At 54.7% G+C, this 18437-nt stretch overlaps 2 protein-coding genes across 4 annotated transcripts; one reads left to right on the top strand and one right to left on the bottom strand.

Annotated features, from left to right (window-relative positions):
- Positions 1 to 5787, top strand: GAS2L1 (growth arrest specific 2 like 1). Of its 3 annotated transcripts, XM_081122971.1 has the most exons (6): positions 1 to 480; positions 1405 to 2053; positions 3356 to 3463; positions 3559 to 3655; positions 3743 to 3914; positions 4461 to 5787. In XM_081122971.1, exons 2-6 carry the CDS (start codon positions 1424 to 1426, stop codon positions 5494 to 5496), a joined length of 2043 nt encoding a protein of 680 aa, XP_080979097.1. In that variant the 5' UTR covers positions 1 to 480; positions 1405 to 1423; the 3' UTR covers positions 5497 to 5787. The 3 variants fall into 3 exon arrangements, with proteins under 3 accessions (XP_080979097.1, XP_080979096.1, XP_080979095.1); XM_081122970.1 differs by having other exon boundaries at positions 335 to 480; positions 3559 to 3914; XM_081122969.1 differs by lacking the exon at positions 1 to 480 and having other exon boundaries at positions 1386 to 2053; positions 3559 to 3914.
- Positions 5788 to 5954: 167 nt separating this feature from the next.
- RASL10A (RAS like family 10 member A) lies at positions 5955 to 8836 on the bottom strand. The gene is made up of 3 exons (XM_081123550.1): positions 8011 to 8836; positions 6861 to 6985; positions 5955 to 6582 (listed from the first exon to the last, which is right to left on the bottom strand). Exons 1-3 carry the CDS (start codon positions 8227 to 8229, stop codon positions 6315 to 6317), a joined length of 612 nt encoding a protein of 203 aa, XP_080979676.1. The 5' UTR covers positions 8230 to 8836; the 3' UTR covers positions 5955 to 6314.
- Between the last annotated feature and the right edge of the window lie 9601 nt (positions 8837 to 18437).

The following is an 18437-nucleotide window of genomic DNA, read 5'->3' as shown; positions in this document are numbered from 1 at the left end:
ATCGCTTCCGGAGTTCATCTCAGGAACAGGCCCTGCTGCCTTCTCCAGGGAGACCAGAAAGGGGGAGGGGTGCAATTAGGAGCACCCAAACCCCTTCCCAGGAGACCAAGGAGGGTGGAAAGGACTGTGGGGACTAGCCTGCGTGAGGATGGGACATCTGGGGTGGTAGGATCGCCTGGGGGCCCTGGTGACGCCTCTGCCAGGGCGGGAGGGCCAGGCCCGCCCAGAGTCAGGAGACTCCAGCTCCTCCTCCAGCCTCCCGGCCAGGACGGGAACTGCGCGGCTCCTTTAAGAGCGCGCAGCCCCACCCGCCCCCTCGGCGGATCCGAATTCCAGGGAGGCGGGGCGGAGACGGGCCACAGCGGCGCAGCAGCCGGGCCGGATCGCGGTGGCTCGGGCGGCGCCTCTTTGCGGCGGCCCGGCCGGTCCGGCTCCGGACCCTGCCGGGGCGATGCTTCCCGAGGCCGCGGGATGAGCCAGGTGAGCGCGGGGACCCCCAGCAACCCCTGCCCTCCGCCGCGCATTGATGGGGAACTGGGCAGCCTCAGTTCCCCCGAGCTGTGTGACCTTGGGCAGCCCCGCACCCTCTCTGGGCCGAAGTCCGGAAGGACAGGTCGGACTGGAGGAGGCCATTCGGAGTCCCGGCCTGAGCCACCGGCCTGGGCGCTAGAGAGGCTCCTCAGAGGCGGGGCCTTGCCGGGGCCAGCGGGCTGCCCGGTCACGCTTGGGATAAGCACCTAGGTGCCCTGGGCCTGGGCTCCAACACCCACTGGTCTGCAACCTTGATGGAGTTGTTACCCTCTCTGTGCCTCAGTTTCCTTATCTGTAAAGTGGAGATAATTCTTATGGCCCTCTCAGCCATGGCCGGCCAACGGTCAGTTCGGTTACTGTTACTATGTCCTTGTAATAACAACACAGTCCGTAGGGAAAGGGGCTGAGGGAGGACCCAGGACCTTCCCAGAGCAGGTGGTGGTGGCCAAAGCACCCCTGAGCAATGGAGCTAACCCCTGAGTCAGGACCTGGGTTCTTCTCCTGCCCAGTATGAGTCTGAGGCTGTGGGCTTCATTTGTAGGGCTCAGTTCTAACCCTATCACATAGGGCGGTAAGGACGGGTGCTTCCCTGCCTGGGAGGGAAGACTCAGCCAGGTCCCCCAATCCACTCTTCCCCAAATAGCCAAACAGCAAACACTTATGGACACTAAATAATTTATTAGGTCCAAGGAAGAAGGTAGTATTTTGCCCATTTCACTGATGAGGAAACTGAGGTACAGAGAAATTTCTCACAGGGCTCAAACTCAGGCATTTGGCCTGAAATGACAGGTGATACAGGTGGTCAGTGACCTAATGTATATTGAGTGCTTGCTGGATCCTCACAGCAATCCTGATCTGTGTCCCTGCCCACAGTGACTCTGCTGGCCTGGGCATGGCAGACCCAGTGGCAAGCATTGCAGGCTCGGCAGCCAAGAGTGTGAGGCCGTTCCGCTCGAGTGAGGCCTATGTGGAAGCCATGAAGGAGGACCTGGCCGAGTGGCTCAATGCCTTGTACGGCCTAGGTCTGCCCGGTGGTGGTGATGGCTTCCTGATGGGGCTGGCCACAGGCACCACTCTGTGCCAACATGCCAACGCTGTCACTGAGGCTGCCCGCACTTTGGCTGCTGCCCGTCCTGCCCGAGGTGTGGCCTTCCAGGCTCACAGCGTGGTGCCCGGCTCCTTCATGGCCCGAGACAACGTGGCCACCTTCATCGGCTGGTGCCGAATGGAACTGGGTGTGCCCGAAGTGCTCATGTTTGAAACTGAGGACTTGGTGCTTCGGAAGAACGAGAAAAGCGTGGTGCTCTGCCTACTGGAGGTGGCGCGGCGTGGGGCACGCCTCGGCTTGCTCGCCCCTCGCCTTGTGCAGTTTGAACAGGAGATTGAGCAGGAGCTGCGCGCTGCACCCTCGGCCCCCAATGCCCCCGCTGCTGAGGACACAACCGGAACTGCTGCTGTACCAGGGGTTCCCACCCGCGGGCCCCGCATGACGCCCATGGACCTACGCAACCTTGACGAGCTGGTGAGTCTGGTCCTGCTATGCTCTTACCCTGCACTGTACCAGGGACCAGACAGCAGAGTCAGTGCCCACAACTGGTCCCTGAACCTCTGTAGGACAGCCTATCCCATGGAAAGGGTGCATATGTTGAGCACCAAGTGTATACCTGGCCCCAAGGAGATGAGCAGGCCTACAGAGGGAGAGGTGTTGATGGGGTCACAAGACCCAGCTGGCCTGGGATAAAACCTGAGCCCCATTCACCAGATAAGTGCTGTGTATTCCTTCATCCAGGGGCCACATGATTTGAGCCCCTCCTGTGTGCCCTCACTCGAGTGCTAGGCAGTTGCATGCATGTTGCTCAAGGTTAAGTGTGTGCCTGTGACACTTGGCCCTGGACAAGGTGCCTGGCACACAGTAGGTACTCAGTGATGCCTAGATAAGCCCCCAGGGGCTCCACAGGCCCCTTCCACTCCTCAAGGCTCTGTGCACATCATTTATCTGGGAAACCAAGCCCAGAGCTGCTGCTGGGAGTTGCAGAATTAGTTCTACTTTGAGCATAGGAGGTGCCAGACCATGCCCCCAGCGCCCTCCTCCTCCCAGGCCCTGGGTGTCCCTGACGCCCCCACAGCCAGGCCAAAAGTTTCCTTCTTATCAAGGGGTTGGGGCTATGATGTGCCACTCCTGGAGGGCAATAGCCGGATGGCGTGGGCAGAGGCTGCCACCCCACCCGTCCTGGGCCAGGGTCACCCGAGGCTCCACCTGCTCATTTCCTCCAGCTATGCAGTGGGCAGGGAGGCAGGCGGTGCCACCCACATAGCCAGCCTGGCAGCTCCAAGCCTGGAGGGATATGTGGGCAGATGTACACTCACTGGGTGGGTGGCCTGTATATGCATGTTGGTGTGTCTGTGGCACCCCTGCCTTAGTGTGGTATGAGTCCCCAGCACTTAAGTCCTATGACCTGCCTCCTCCCAGGACCTAGCCTTTCTCTGGGCCTCAGTCTTCAAGTCTGTAAAGTGGGTAAAGGGGGAGTGAGGATGGCTCCAGGACTCCCCCAGGCTGTGGGGCTTTGGAGATGTGCCTCATTGGGGCCCAAGGTTCTGGCCTGACCACAGCCCCACCATCTGGTTATCTCCTTGGCCCCTAATAGCCGAAGGGGAAGGAGAGCTGGTGAAAGGTCAAGTGTAGAGGCTGTACTAAGTCCAGGGCAACACAGTCCATGCTCCTGTTCCCCAGAAGGACTTACTTCCTCCTGACCCTGGAGTGGCTGACATCAGGCTCCAGGAGGGACTTAACCTCTGACCTCCAGCCTTTCCTCTCTGGCCTCAGGTGAGGGAGATCCTGGGCCACTGCACCTGCCCAGACCAATTTCCCATGATCAAGGTCTCGGAGGGGAAGTATCGCGTGGGAGACTCCAGCCTGCTCATCTTTGTGCGGGTAAGAGTGAGGGGCTACCGGAAGGCCGCAGCCCATGGGATGGGCTTTGAGGCCCATGGGACGGGCTGTGACCTGCCCTCTGGGGGCTTCCACAGGTGCTGAGGAGCCACGTGATGGTTCGTGTGGGTGGTGGCTGGGACACCCTGGAGCACTACCTGGACAAGCATGACCCTTGCCGCTGTTCTTCCACAGGTCAGTGCCCTCTGCAAGGACAGGCAGACAGGGGGCTCATCTCTGTGGCTCCACCCCTCATATGCTACCTGTTTACTCTCCCTGTAGCTCACCGCCCACCCCAGCTGAAGACGGGAACATTCTCCCCTCAGAGGGTGTCACCCACCCCCAGCCCCCGACCTGGCAGCCCAGCCCCAGGGGGTGAGCGTCGAGGCTCCCGGCCAGAGGTGACACCCATTAGCTTACGAAGCTCAAAAGAGGGTCCTGAGACCCCGCTCAGGTGAGAGGCAGGAGGACATGGAGGTGAGAGGTCTAGAAGGTGGGGGTGGGGGCCTGAGCCCTGGCCTGGATGATGAAGGAGCCTGTGCTCTGGAGTGACTCACACCCTGGGAATAGTTCCCGTGGGTGGGGGCAGGCCTAGCTTCCCATCTCCATGGCAACCCAACCAAACTAACAACACAGCTGGGGCGGGCCGTGGCTGGGTGGCAGCCAGTTCAACCAACCCTGCTTCCCTCTGGCCTGCCCAGGAAACAGGAGGGCTGGAGCTTAGGGTCTCGGAGGCCTAGCTTCTTCCGCTGCCTTGGGGTAGGGGTGGGGGTAGGGGCCCTGGCTACAGGAAGCTGCTGCAGAGCCTCTCACTTCTCCCTGGAAGTCCCCAGGACCGACACAAGCTCTTGACAACTCCCACCAAAACCCCCCACAGCACCACAGGTGTCTTCCCCACCCCCTACCAACCACTAATCTGCTGCTTCCTTCCTCTCCCTGCCCTTTCTGCATGCCAATCCTCTTTCCATGATGCCCCATCTCTCTTGTTCCCCTGCCCCAGGGCCCGGGATCAACTGCCCCCTCATCCCCGATCTCGACGATACTCTGGGGACAGCGACTCTTCAGCCTCCTCAGCCCAGAGCGGCCCCCTTGGTGCCCGAAGTGATGACTCAGGCACTGGCCCCCAGAGGGAGCGGCCCAGCAGGCGGCTGACCACAGGCACCCCAGCCTCTACTAGACGGCCCCCTGCCCCTCGAAGCCAGTCCCGAGACCAGCTAGATCGGGGGCGGTCCCGGGAGGCCCCAGGAGGTAGGGGAGCCCAGCTGTCAACCCCCAGCCCTGCCCGGCGGGCCCGGAGCCAGAGCCGTGAGCAGCAGGCTGTGTTGCTTGTGCGTAGGGACCGAGACGGGCAACACTCTTGGGTGCCACGGGGTAGGGTCAGTGGGGGCTCTGGCAGGAGCAGCCCACATACTCCCCGTGCCTGTAGCCCTGCAGCCCCCCGGCCTCCCCAGGTCTCCAGCCCCAGTCCAGAGTTGGGCACCACACCTGCCAGTGTCTTCCGCACCCCCCTGCAGCTTGATCCACAGCATGAGCAGCAATTGTTCCAGCGCCTGGAAGAGGAGTTCCTGGCCAACGCCCGAGCCCTTGAGGCTACTGCTGGTGGAACCCCCACTGGACCAGCCCCTGACCTGGCTCGGGCCCCAGACCCTCCAGCTCCTGACTCAGCCTACTGTTCCTCCAGCTCCTCCTCTTCATCCCTCAGTGTACTGGGTGGCAAGTGTGGCCAACCAGGAGACTCTGGCCGGATGGCCAATGGGCTGCCCGGGTGCCGAGGTCTAGCTCTGTCCAGCTCTTCCGATGAAGGCAGCCCCTGCCCTGGTGTGGTAGGGCAGCCAGATGCATCTGGGAGTCACCTGGCAGGCCCTGAGCCCCCGAGGACCTGGGCACGGGGCCGGATGGACACACAGCCAGACCGAAAACCCTCACGAATTCCGACACCTAGGGGCCCCCGCCGCTCATCTGAACCCACAGTGCCTGGAGCCTGGCATGCCCTGCACTCAGTCAGCCCAAGGGCGGAGCCAGATTCCTGGATGTGATGGACCAGCCCAGCTGCCTCCAGACCCCCATTTCTCCTTTTCCTTTGTGGCCTTAACCCCTCCGCATCAGGGAACACCCCCCACTCCTGCACCTCTCGGGTACCAGACCTCATGGGACCAGACCCCTTACATGGCACAATGGGAACCTCTGTTGTACATTCCAGTTGGGGGATGAGCATTGCTATTTAATTACTAATATTATTGAATGCCTTAGAGGATCCTGCGCCAGGCCAATAAGGACCCTTCCTGAGGACCTGTGGCCCTGCAGAGCCTGACAGTAAAGTTTTGTTCCAGCCACTTGTGTCTGCTTCTTGGGGACTCATTCTTGGGGACATCACTCCCTTTTGGGAGCTCTCATTACATGTTGGGATTCTGGAGCTAACTCAGGGGCAAAGCCTGGCAACTCCAGTTTATAGATATAAGACTACCCTTCCCATCCCAGAAATGCCAGGTGCGCTTGAATTGTTCCCCTTTTATTAGCTCCTGAAAGGTGTGACTTAAGTCTTTGTCCAATGAGGCTCCAAGAGCAGTGTGAGAGCTTCCAATCAGATTCATGGTCAAGTCCCTTCCATCCAACGGGATCGTGACTCCGTGATGACCCAGAAAGGATTTTGTCCATGGGCCTTGGGGCCTGTCTGGGTCCAATGAGATTCAAAGAGAGGCCTGTCGCCCAGGAGCTGGGTGGGAGCTTTCCTCATCCAATCAGGGATGAGACTGTCCTGTCCAATCCGAAAGGAGTTGGGCAAGCTTGTCCAATCCAGGTCCCCGGTTCCAGTTAAACTGTCTTGTTCCCTTATCAGCCGCCCGGTCCAATTTAGTCACATGAGGCTGCAGCGAGCGGGATGCAACGCCCCCTGCAGGCGCAGGGCTGGGTGAGCAGGCCGCGCGCGCACCAGAGCGCAATGTAGCAGTTCTCGGAAGAGACGCAGCACGTGCCAATTGTACTTAGCTGAGCACTCGAGGTAGCCGCAGCGCCAGCCCCTGCGCACTAGGGTGGCTAGTGCCCGCCGAGGCCCAAAGCGCAGCCGTTGCCGGTCCCGCTTGTTGCCTACCACGAGGATGGGCGCCTCGGGTGCGCCTGCCGGCCTGGGGGCCAGATAGTAATGAGGGCGGCGGTGCCAGGGACCCCCACGCTGGGGATATACACTCAGGAGCATCCTCTCCTGTGGCCAGAGTCCCCCAGCAAACACTAGACTCGTATGGGCCAAAGACCCTTCCAAGGACAAAGGCTTGGCCCAGCAGGCCAGAGACCCGACGACGAAGACGGCCAAAGAGCGCACCCCCTCCCTTCGGGCAAAGGCCAGGCCAGACTGGCAAAAGCTCGCCTCCTCCCCCTCCCCCTCCCCCTCCCGCCGCGTCCTCACCTGGTCTCCGCAATTCGCTGCCGCAGAGCCTTCACGTAGTCGAAGCTGTCTGGGCTGCAGATGTCGTAGACCAGCACGAAGGCGTCCGTGTCTTGCAAGCTCCAGTCCTTAGGCTCCGGCCACTCCTGGGGGCGGGAGGCCAGGGTTTGCCCAAGCCCGTTTCCCACTCTCCTGCGCCCTGACCTTCTGCAGGGGTCCTGACACTAAACCCATAGTTCCTCCTCGGCGAGCCCTGTCCCCCAAATTCCCTGGGCCCGACTGTCCTCATGGCCACCAGGGTAAAAACTTCCAAACCGTGCCAGAAGCTGGTTAGCCACCAGCCCCACCTTAATTCTACGTCTCCTCTCTGCCTACGGGATACTTTCTTCCCGTTCTTGCAGCTTTTAACTCGTGTCAGGCCCCTCCCCTCCCACGCCCTGCCTCGTTTCTATTGCCCCTAAGACTAATCCAAAGCACCTGGCTTGTTGGGGGCAGCTGTAAAAGTTTAGGCCTCGGGGCCTAAACACGTGCTCTTATTTCCACCTGGAATGCTTCTGCCATTTCTTTTAGGCAAAATTTCACTCCTCCTATAGGTTCAGCCCAAATGCCACACCTGGAAACCCTGCTTAATCCTGCCTGCTCTTGCCACCTCACCCCTCCGAGGCACCCAGCTCCAAGGATTCAAAGTCTGTCCTGGACTTTTCACAAATTACTACACGAGTCTTTGTTGCAGGTCACAGAAATGAGGGAGCAGAGAATGACACACACCCCCCCCCACCCAAAGTACACCCGTGTCTGGCCCCAACTCTCCCACTGCGGCTCTGTTCAAGGCCCCAAACACACAGAGCTCAGCCTCCGCGGAGGCACGACTATGCTCCACCACGCACTGATCACTCACCAGCAAGGCAGGCAAACATGGAGGCACTTACGCTGGCGAGAAAAAGCCACTTTGCAACATCGCCCGGCCTCGGGCCTGGTCTTGGGCGCCTCCAGGCCAAAGAGAAGGGGTGAGACACACAAACGACAGGACACGCATTCATCCTTCAACCCAGGGACACAGTTGGGCACCCTGGGTCTGTCCACGCGGACACACTCGTGTGCACCGACACCACCACCTCCCCGCCTCCCCCCCACACACCGTCACACTCCTCTTTCCCCCTCCAGCCACTACCTCTAGACCTCCGGGGTTCTGACCCGGTGCAGCTCCGTCACCGTCGCGGATGCTCAGGTCGTAGACCGCGCCGTCGAGCAGCACAGCGGGCCGGTAGAGTCGCGGCCCGTCCGTGGGCTGGTGGCGCTCTGGGTAGTCACCAAACAGGAACTGGCGGATGATGGCCGTCTTGCCCACGCCTGGGGCTCCCAGTACGGCCACCCGCAGGCTGCCCCCCATGGCCGGCGCGCGCTGCCGCGCCCCGCTCTGCGAAGCCTCATGGGCTGGCACCGCTTTGTGCGCCCCGCGCGCCCTGCCCGGTGCGTCCCGGCCCCACCGCGCTCCTCATCGCCCCGCGGAGCACACGGGGCCGGGGGAGCCCAGGTCGGAGGACCGCGCGGGCGGCGGGAGGGCAGACAGACAGCCGAGCAGGCGGACGGCGGACGCACGAGCAGCTCCGGCGAGCGCCGAAGCTCCGAGAGAACAGACCCGACGCGCCGCAGGCAGACACCGCCTCCGCCCCGCGGAGCGACTGGATGCGCCGCCGGCAGCGCGGAGCGCCGAGGTCCGGCCTCCCGGCCGCGAGGGTCCCGCCGCCGAGCCGGGCGCGGGGCACCGTGCTGCCTCTCGCGCCTGGGTCCCTCTGTCCTTCTCTCGCTCCGGCGCCCGGAGTCGCCGCCCCAGCCGGCGGCGCGAGCGAGCTGATGAGGTAACCGCCCGCCGCCCCTCCCACCTCCCCCTACTCGCCCCGGACGCCCCTCCCGGGAAGGGTCGCGGGAAGGTGACTGGGGCGCAGCGAACCCGGGGAGGGACCCAGCCCCCTCCGTGCGCCGCACTCCTTTCACCCGCCCCAAAATAGAAGCCCTTCCCGCCCACATCCGCGTCCGCTCCTCCACACACCGCGCCCCGAAGCCGGCTCCAGACAAACCCCGGCCCGCTGGACTCAGGCCGCCCTGGGTCGGATCCCGCCCCAGCTGTATGACCTTGGGCGAGTCACCGCACTGCGCTGGCTCGCGGCTTCGCATCCATCAAAAGTGGACATCATTCTTGAGAACCTACTACGGGCCGGGCTCTTTCCTAAGCTATTACGTAAGTGCTCCCTGAATCTACAGCCTCAACATGGTATCTCCTTTTGAGAAGACTCTCCAAAGTTGGGAGGGCAGTGGGTGACCCCTGACCAGCCTTGTGGTTTCCTCTGAGGAGCCCTCCCACCTTCTTCTGCCCACCTGAGTAAATGGTCAGTGCTAAACAATATGTCAAATGGCAATCATCAGGGAGGGCAGAACAGAGGGTGCTGAGCCAGCACACACCAGGTCACAGCAGCTCAGCCCCAAATCCCTGTCCAAGCAAGGCTGAAAGATTCAGAAATTGGTTGCCACCACCTCCCGACACTGGTAAGGCCAAGTTTTCTGCCTGAATCTCCACCTGTAGCTCCCTCAAAGCCCAAATCCTCCCTGCCTGGAGCTGGTGAGAAGTTCCTTCCCCTTCAGGCTTGGAAAGGCTGGGTTTGCCCAGCTCTCCTCTCCTCTACCTCTGCCTGCCTCCTCCCTACAGAGGGGGCTCCCACATCTCTGACCAGATGCCCAGGGACTCTGTGAAAAGCACAGGCTTTTCTGTTTCTGCGCTGACCAAGGGTTTCACTTACTGCTTGCCAGGATGCTGAGATGAATTTTAAAAAGGGGGGGGGGGGGGGAGTCCTACCTTAGGAGAGAAGGTTCTAGAACACATGGGATCCAGGAGCTTTATGAATACAAATGTGCACACCTCAGGTTGGGAAAAGTGGAGGAAGGAGGAGGAGCTAAACCCTGTCCTTTGGAGGGTTACACCCTCCGGGGAGCAGATGATCGAAACCAGAGGCTGTTTCTTCGGAGCATGGGTGTGTTTTCCTCCTCCCATGTTGGACCCATGTTGGATGAGGGACCTGGGTCTGTTTTCACTCTTCTCCTCAGCCACTAGGGAGCTCAGAGCCAGACTTGTGGCTGCCTTGGGCAGTTGTCCCAGGTCTTCAAGTTCAGTGAATGGGGACTCCTGGCTTCATGTTCCTTTCTTGTGACGATTTTCCCCTTCACCCAATTTTTCCTCTCACTCTAACTTTTCAGGCTTCTGGGTTTTGTGAACCATCTCATTTCCTTTGGGGAACAAGGCGGGGAGTAAATTAAGTCCCCCTTCCCTTTTGGCACTCAGCAGGGTGTGGAGTGGACATAGGGCTGGTCTTCCTTAAGGCCCTCAGTGGGGCCCGCTCCCCTGCTTGGATCACCCTTTCTTCTTGCTCCTGCCTACCCTTGGGAGTCAGCTCTGGGAGTCCTGGAAAACCTGTGTTACTTCACTTTCCGACCGAGTGCTTTCTTGGGCAGGGCTCAGGACTTCTTCAGGAACCATCAACAGGGCTGGGGAAAAAGGGGCAGCATCTGTAGGTCCCAGTATAGTTTCTCAGTTCATGGTTTTGGAATGATGGAGGACACTCTGAACCAAGGAAATGTCCTAAAGTTCCCGTGAAGTCCTATAGACTCTGCAGGGGTGACATATTCCCTAGGAAACTCTTACATCAGCAGTTCCTATTTATGAAGGACCTGTGATGTGCAAAGCCCTGACCCACAGCTGCGTGCTCATTGAGGCTCAGAGGGGTGCAATGATTTGCCCAACATTGTCCAGCAGGAAAGTGGCAGCACAGGCACTGGAACCCAGGACCTTGGGCCACTGAGCCTGATTTTCTGAGAAGCCCAATTTTGTCTGGGCCCAGGAGCTAGGGGGGCTTCAGAAGCAGGTCATCTGTGGTCTTGTCAGGAGGGACTTTGAGGAAGCTCGTCTCGCCGTGGGGGCTGAGCTGAGCTGTGACAGGAGTGAACAGCTGGTTACAGGCTTCCCAAAGACTAGCAAACCAGAGACCTTGGACTGCCTGTCTGCCTGGGATGTACATTTCAAAATTTCTCTCATTGGTCTGCTCCCGCCTTCCCTAAGGAGAGGCAGCCAGGCTGCTATCTGCTGTGGCACCACCCCATGCGGGAAGGGTGTTCCAGGGAGCACCCACCAAGCACCTGTGCATGTGCTCCTTCAGCACTCGAGACCTGGTGCTGGGCACACGGTCTTCCGTCTGTGGCTTGTGAGGGAGACAGACATGCAGCCAGGCACACACAGATAGAAACAGGAGCACTGGGCTGGTTCAGGCCTAGGGGGCTGATGGGACCCAGGGAATGCACCAACCTGGCTGAGGGGGGGGGTTCAGGAAGGGCCTGATGACACACCTAAGCTGAGCCCTGGAGGATTAGCCACAGAAAGTAGGGTGGGCTGGGAGGCGGTTGACAGGGCCTAGCCAGGGCAGGCACCAGGTGGGGAATTCTGCATCCCCTAGTTCATTGCTGACAATCACCCAAAGGCAGCCACCCCCACTTCACTGCCTGGCCTTTGCCACACAGCTTCTTCCTAACTGGCCTAATTCTAGCCCTTCCCTGACTGCATCCAGCTCCCAGGGGCATTTGCTCTGGAATCCTCTGGGCCTCAGAGGATTAGGCCACTTCACAGCCATCTGGGCCACTTCACTAACCATTAATTATGGTCTCTCCTGACCATGAATGACAGCTCCATGCCACTTGTCCCAGCAGTAACTTACCTCCCTGGGCCCTGAATGGGGGGGGTGGTACCCTTACTACACAGATGTGTGGCACATAGTGGGTCCTTGGTCACCATCATAATGCTGCTGCTGCCCATTGAGTATAGCTGGTCAGCCTCGTGAAGGCCAGCAGGGTCTTACAGCCATCAGGACACAAGGAAGCAGTACAGACAGGGCTTCCAGGCCTCTGAGGTGAGACCTCCCAAGTTTGAAAGCTCCTCCCAGGGTGTTATCATCTGTGCAAGTTACTTAAACTCTCTGAGCCTTAGATTTCTTCTCTATAAAGGGGATAACAATGGTCTTAACTTCATAGAGTTGTTGTGGGATGAAACGAGGTAATACAAAGAGAAAAACAAGACAACTTAGTAAGGCTGGGGCAAAATTTGTACATATAAAACAATTTTATATTTATATGCAACTGATTACTAGTCACAGAACGTAGTGGAAGTGTAAGTCTGTATGCTTGGGTAAGGATACACTCAGACATTGCCTGGCCTGTCAGCTGAGAGGGCCTGGAAGTGCCATTCCAGGAGCAACAAGACCTGCTACCCAGACCTTGATTTCTAATTCCACTCACTAATAAATGAGCCAGACTCCTTGGACAAGTGGCTGATTCTAGGTTTGGGGCAGTACAAATGCAAGATGAGCCTGGAGCATCTCATAGTGCCAGAAAGTAAGGAAGTTGCAGAAGGAACAAAAGGATGGTGGCATGTTAAAGGAACAGAGACTACCTGAAAGGGCTCCCGATGGCCGAAGCTGGAACAGTTTCTGTTTTTTTAATCCTCACCTGAGGATATTTTTTTCCATCACTTTTCAGAGAGAGAGTGGAAGGGGAAGAGAGAGAGAAACATTGATGTGAGAGAGATACATCAATTGGTTGCCTCCCGCACGCACCCCAACCAGGGCTGGGATGGAGCCTTCAACTGAGGTACATGCCCTAGGTTGGAATCGAACCCGGGACCCTTCAGTCCATGGGTCAGCACTCTAACCATTGAGCCAAACCGGCTAGGGCCAAGCTAGAACAATTTAAGCAACAAAATAATGTGGTTTTGGATTAAACCCAAATTACAAAATACATATTTATGACTCTAAACTAATATAAATGATTTGATAAACAAGTATGGGAGAAGAAACAAATCTTCCCTTCAAAGGAATTCCAAATAATTTATGCTACTCCCTGCCCCCGCGCTTTCCTGAGTGTAGGCTGCACTTAGTGACTTGCTTCCAACGAGCAGAGTACAGACGGGGGGTGGGGGTGGGGGGGGAGGTGGGGGGGGGAGAAAGTAACTTCACAGTAGAGGAAGCTGCAACCACCACCTTAGCCAAATGATCCAGGCTAACGTGACAGTGACAAATCATGTTGATGGCATGTACCCCTAAGGTGATATGATGAGAAGGGCACCACTTTGGTCTTAAAAACTCATAAACCCAGTCTCACCCTGAGAAAAACATCAGACAAACCTAATGGAGGGTTAGTCTACAAAATACCTGACCAGTACTCCTCAACATTATTAAGGTCATGAAAAATGAAGAAAGTCGCCCTGGCTGGTGCGGCTCAGTTGGTTGACCATCAGCCCATGCACAGAAAGGTTGCCAGTTTGATTCCGGGTCAGGGCACATCCCCAGGTTGCAGGTTCGATCCCCAGTCAAGGGGCGTACGGGAGGCAAACGATCAATGTTTCTCTCTCACATGGATGTCTCTCTCTCCCTCTCTCTTCCTCTCTAAAAAAAAAAAAAAAAAAATCAATAAAAACATATTTAAAACAAACAAAGCAAGTCTGAGAAACTGTCAGACCAGAGGACACTCAGGAGACATGACAACCACATGGAATGTGGGATCCAGGAACAGATGAGAACGTGAGTGGGAAAACTAGTGAAATATGAAGAAAATCGATAGTTTTGTTCAGAAATTATGTATTATATAATTTGCGTTATTTTACATTCAAAATATATATTATTCCTATATTTATATATTATATATTTATAAATATAGATTTAGGTCACAAATATTTTATATATGGAAAAGAATGAAAAAGGGTCCATTTATAAAAAGAAGCAAAAAATAGACAACACTCGAGTCTATGCAAGAATAAATCAGTATAGTCAATAATATTGTGATAACTTTGTGGTTACTAGGCTTAGTGTGCTGATCACATCGTAAGGTATCAGATAAATGCTGAATCACTATGTTATACACCTGAAACTAAGATAATATTGTATGCCAACTACACTTTAATAAAAAAATATTTTAATATGTCTTTATTGATTTCAGAGAGAGGAAGGGAGAGGGAGAGAGATAGAAACATCAATGATGAGAGTCACTGATTGGCTGCCTTCTACACATCCCCTACTGGGGATTGAGCTCACAACCTGGCCATGTACCCTGACCAGAAATTGAATTGAAATGGGATAGGTTGATGTTCAACTGCTGAGCCACGCCGGCTGGGCAATAAAATTTTTTTTAAAGAATAAATATGCAGCCTTGCCGAACTATGAACCAGGAAGTCACGGTTCAGTTCCCAGTCAGGGCACATGCCCAGGTTGCGGGCTCAATCCCCAGTAGGGGGTGTGCAGGAGGCAGCTGATCAATGACTCTCAACATTGATGTTTCTATCTCTCCCTCTCCCTTCCTCTCTCTGAAATCAATAAAAACATTTTTTAAAAGAATAAATATGCACGCAGGAACTTTCAATGAATAAAACTTATAAAGAGACATCAAAGAAAGCATGAACCAATGGAAAGGCATCTACTCCCGTGTTTAGATATAAAGTTATTATTGACATCATTATAAGTATGTCAATTCTCTATCAGTTAATATAAACATTTGATGTGATCCAAATAAAAATAATACCATCAAATTTTAAAAGACAAACAGGGTTGCAGGTTCGATCCCCGGCCCTGGTCGGGGGCATGCAGGGGCAACCAGTCAATGTGTCTCTCTCACACTGATGTTTCTCTCTTTCCCCTCTTCTCTCTTTTTTTCTTTCTCTTCCCCTCCCTCCCTCCCTTCTACTTTCCCCTTTCTAAAAAAATCAATGGAAAAAATATCCTTGGGTGAGGATTAATGACAACCAAAAAGACAAACTAGTTCTAAAGTTCAAATGGAACAAAGAGGGCAAATAAGAGGATAACATCAATTATGAAAATATAAAGATAAAAATGCAGCGGCCCATGGATAGGCAGATTCTCTGGTACAGAGCAGAATCCACAAAAGCACTCATATATATGTGGAAATTTAGTATATGATAAGATGACATTTCAAATCTGTGGGGGAAAGATGAATTATTCAGTAAATGGTGTGAAGACAACTGGGTAACCATCTGGGAAAAGAGGAAGTTGGATCCCTCCCTTGTCCCTAACATAAAGCCCACATGGAATAGTATCAAAATGCAAAAACGAAGATCAGGTAAGTACTAGAAAGAAGAAATTAAAAGAGGGCTACATAGAGAAACAATTTCAGCAAAAGTAAAAAACAGTAACAAAATAGGGAGAAATAATGACAAAGCAGGAAGAAAAGGACAATCATAGAAAAAGGAGCAAGCCTGGCAGGTGTGACTCGGTTGGTTGAGCGCTGTCCCATGCGTGGAGAGGTTGCTGATTTGATTCCCGGTCAAGGCACATGCCCGGGTTGCAGGCTTGATCCTCACTAGCAGGTGTGCAGGAGGCAGCCAATCGATATTTCTCTCTCATAGCTGTTTCTCTCTCTCCCCCCTCCCTTCCTTTCTCTAAAAAAATCAAAAACATATTCTTTAAAAAAGAGAGAAAAAAATGAGAAAAAATATGGAAACAGCTCACAAAAAAAAATATATAAATGGTTCAAAAACACATGAACAAGCCCTGGCCGGGTAGCTCAGTTGGTTAGAACATCGTCCCAATATACCAAGTATTGCAGGTTCGATCCCCAGCTAGGGCACATAAAAGAATCAACCAATGAATGCATAAATAAGTGGAACGACAAATCCATGTTTCTCTCTCTCTCCTTTCTCTCTCTAAAGTAATAATTTAAAATACGTGAACAGAGGTATGCTTAAAACACAGTAAGGTACAATTTTTCACTGTCAGTTTGGCACATATCAATACGCTGAGTTTGTGAGGCCACAGGGGAACAGGCATCTCATTCCTGGCTGGTGGGAATGTAAGTGGGAGAATTTTTAGGTATCAAAATTACAAATGAGACTATCTCTGACCCAGCAATATGCATCTCAGGAACTTATTGAAGTATGAAAGTGAATAGTTTTTGCAGTATCACTAGCAACAGTGTAGACACAACTTAATGGACACCTCGGGGGCACTGGCTCATGATGGTACCTCCATTCACTGGAAAACCATGGAGCTGTTATAAAAAGGCATTAGGACTCTGTGATGGACTGATAATGGAAACGTCTCCAAGATACAAGGTGCAGAATGGGGTGTATTCCATGCTACCATTTGTGAATTAAAAGGGGAAAAACCATATGAGATATCACTGAGTCTCTTTGGAAGGTAACATTGGTTTCTTTGGGGGGAAATGAGAAATTTTCACTATCTTTTAAGGTTTTGAACCATGTGAATGCATTACCTTTTCAAAATGAGAACTAAAATATGTGAAATGCTTACACCCCCTGGTCCAGCAATTCCAGGGCTAGATCCTACAGCGACATGGGTGCACTCGAACAAGGATGAATGTGGGAAGATATTCACTGCACCGCTGCTTGGACTGGCAGCAGATGGAAACAGCCTGAATGCCATCAGCTGGCACTGGCTAATGGCAGCCCGTCCACACAAGGAATACTGAAGTGGGTCCATTTGTACAGATAGGTAAGAAAAGCAGTGCTGGTAGTGTCTAGAGTGTGACTGCTTGTTCAGTAAGTATCTCCATGGATTTGCTTACATCTATGCACAGAAAATTCCTGGGAGAAACCCAAAATCTAGCAGTGAAATTTACTTCGGGGGGGGGGGGAGACTAAGAACTAGGGGAGAGTGGGAGGGAGACCTCAATCCTCTGTGTGGCTGATCTTACCATGGTCCAGGATCACTCCATAAAATAACAAAAACAGCAAACCACTAGTGAAAAATTAAAAAATGTAAAATGAGGGAGGTCACGCCACAGGCCTTAGTAAGTGGTTGGCACACAGGGGCTGTTGAATTCCCCAACTGCCTGGGAAGGCGCAAGATGCTGGAGAATCTTCTGCAGGATGCCAAGGTCCCTGAGAGGTGCCAGGGCCTGAAAGTGGGGAGGCTCAGTATATCAGGACCAGCGAGTGCCACGAGAGGAGGGAGGCCAGTGATGGGTTCTCACTGAGGTGACGGAGGGAGGGACAGGAAGCTGAAGGCACAGGTTGTATATTCCCTGAGCCTATGATGATGGCCCTGGGTGCATGTTTTCCTGATGTAGTGATGTGGTAAAGCCCAGACCTGGGAAACTGGGAGTGAGAATGCTATCTGCCTCAGTTTCTCCCTTTGTATATAAAGACTGCTGGGTCCAATCATGCCAGGTGCTGTGTGGGTGGGAGAGGGCAAGATCATGGCAAGGTCCTGCTCACAACTGCCCTAGGCTTGGCCACAGCTTGAATTAGGAGGGCAAATCCAAGATGTCCAGTAAAGTCCAAGGTCTTCTGTCCAACCAGGCCAGCTTTTCTCATCAACTTTCCTCCTCACCCCATGTGCTTAGTCCTGGGTCTCAAGTCACCTATCATTCCCCACTGAGGACAGCTATCCTACACTTCAACTCTTCTGACCTCAGTGTAGGAGGGGTGAGAACAGAAAGCTCTGTGAGGTCCCTGGATGGCTGAGCCAGCAGTGAACTCACAGGGTGTTTGAGTGGAAATTGGGGTCCCCAATGCATCAGGGGCAGCAGGCCACACAGCAGGCCAGGATGAGTCTCTCTTTCTCCCCTCCAGGGCTCAAAACCCTGCTCTAGTCCACAGCCAGAGGGGACTACAGCTGCTTGTGCAGGGCCTTCTGAGCCTGGAGACTTTCAGGTGCAGTGGGAGCTAGGGTTGTGCAATCAAGGGCCTAGGGAGGACAGCATGGCAATATCCAGGGGTCAGAGGTGGGGCAGAGGAGGGCAGGGTGCAGGGAGTAGCTGAGGCTGAAACAGGCAAGGGCACCCAGGCTGCTGTTCCCTCAGAAGCAGGCTGAAGGCCGACCAGCCACGAGGTACTGAGAACCTATGGGCAGCTCTGCTGTCAAAGCCCTGCCCAGGGTCTGGATGCCCTCCCTTGAAAGCCAGGACAATGCCAGGGCTAAGGCCACATGGGGAGTCCTTGGTGGCAGCTTAGTACCTACACTCAGCCAGCTGTAGTTGCAAGGTGGGGAACAGCATGCCCAGACAGGCCTGGTGTGCAGCCTGCCTGCCAGAGCTGTCTCCTGAAGCGGCTCCCAGGAGCTGCCCTGGTGGTGGGAAGCTGAGGAAAACCAAAACGGATGTCAGCCCTCTTGGCCAACATCAAAAGGCCAGACGGTGTCTGCTCAAGTAGAGTGGGAATCAAGGGTGGGAGAGGTGCCAGGGAGACCAGTAGGCCTCAGAAGCCAGTATTTAAGAACAGGGTGAAGGGAAATGTACTGTCCTGAGTGCTAGGGGAGGAGCCAGGCACATAGCTGGAGTGCCTGACCCTGGACTCCAGGGATTCTGGACCCTGATCAGAAGATCCTCAGGCAGGACCTGACACACTGGCCAGGGACATGCTTGATGTCATCATTTTTATTCACTTTCTCTTTTTGAAAATAAGAGTAAACATATAATAAATAGCCTCTATTTATATATATTAGATATAGTTACTGCAGGGCTCAGAAAACCATCCTCAACCATTTGGAGGCAGTTTTCAATTCTGACATTTGGTGGAAAGGGAAAAAATGTCCA

The sequence above is a fragment of the Miniopterus schreibersii genome (assembly GCF_964146895.1).
Source record: "Miniopterus schreibersii genome assembly, chromosome: 20".
Lineage (NCBI taxonomy): Eukaryota > Metazoa > Chordata > Mammalia > Chiroptera > Miniopteridae > Miniopterus > Miniopterus schreibersii.
Note: the sequence above shows the minus strand (reverse complement) of the source record. Positions and strands in the feature narration are given on the sequence as shown.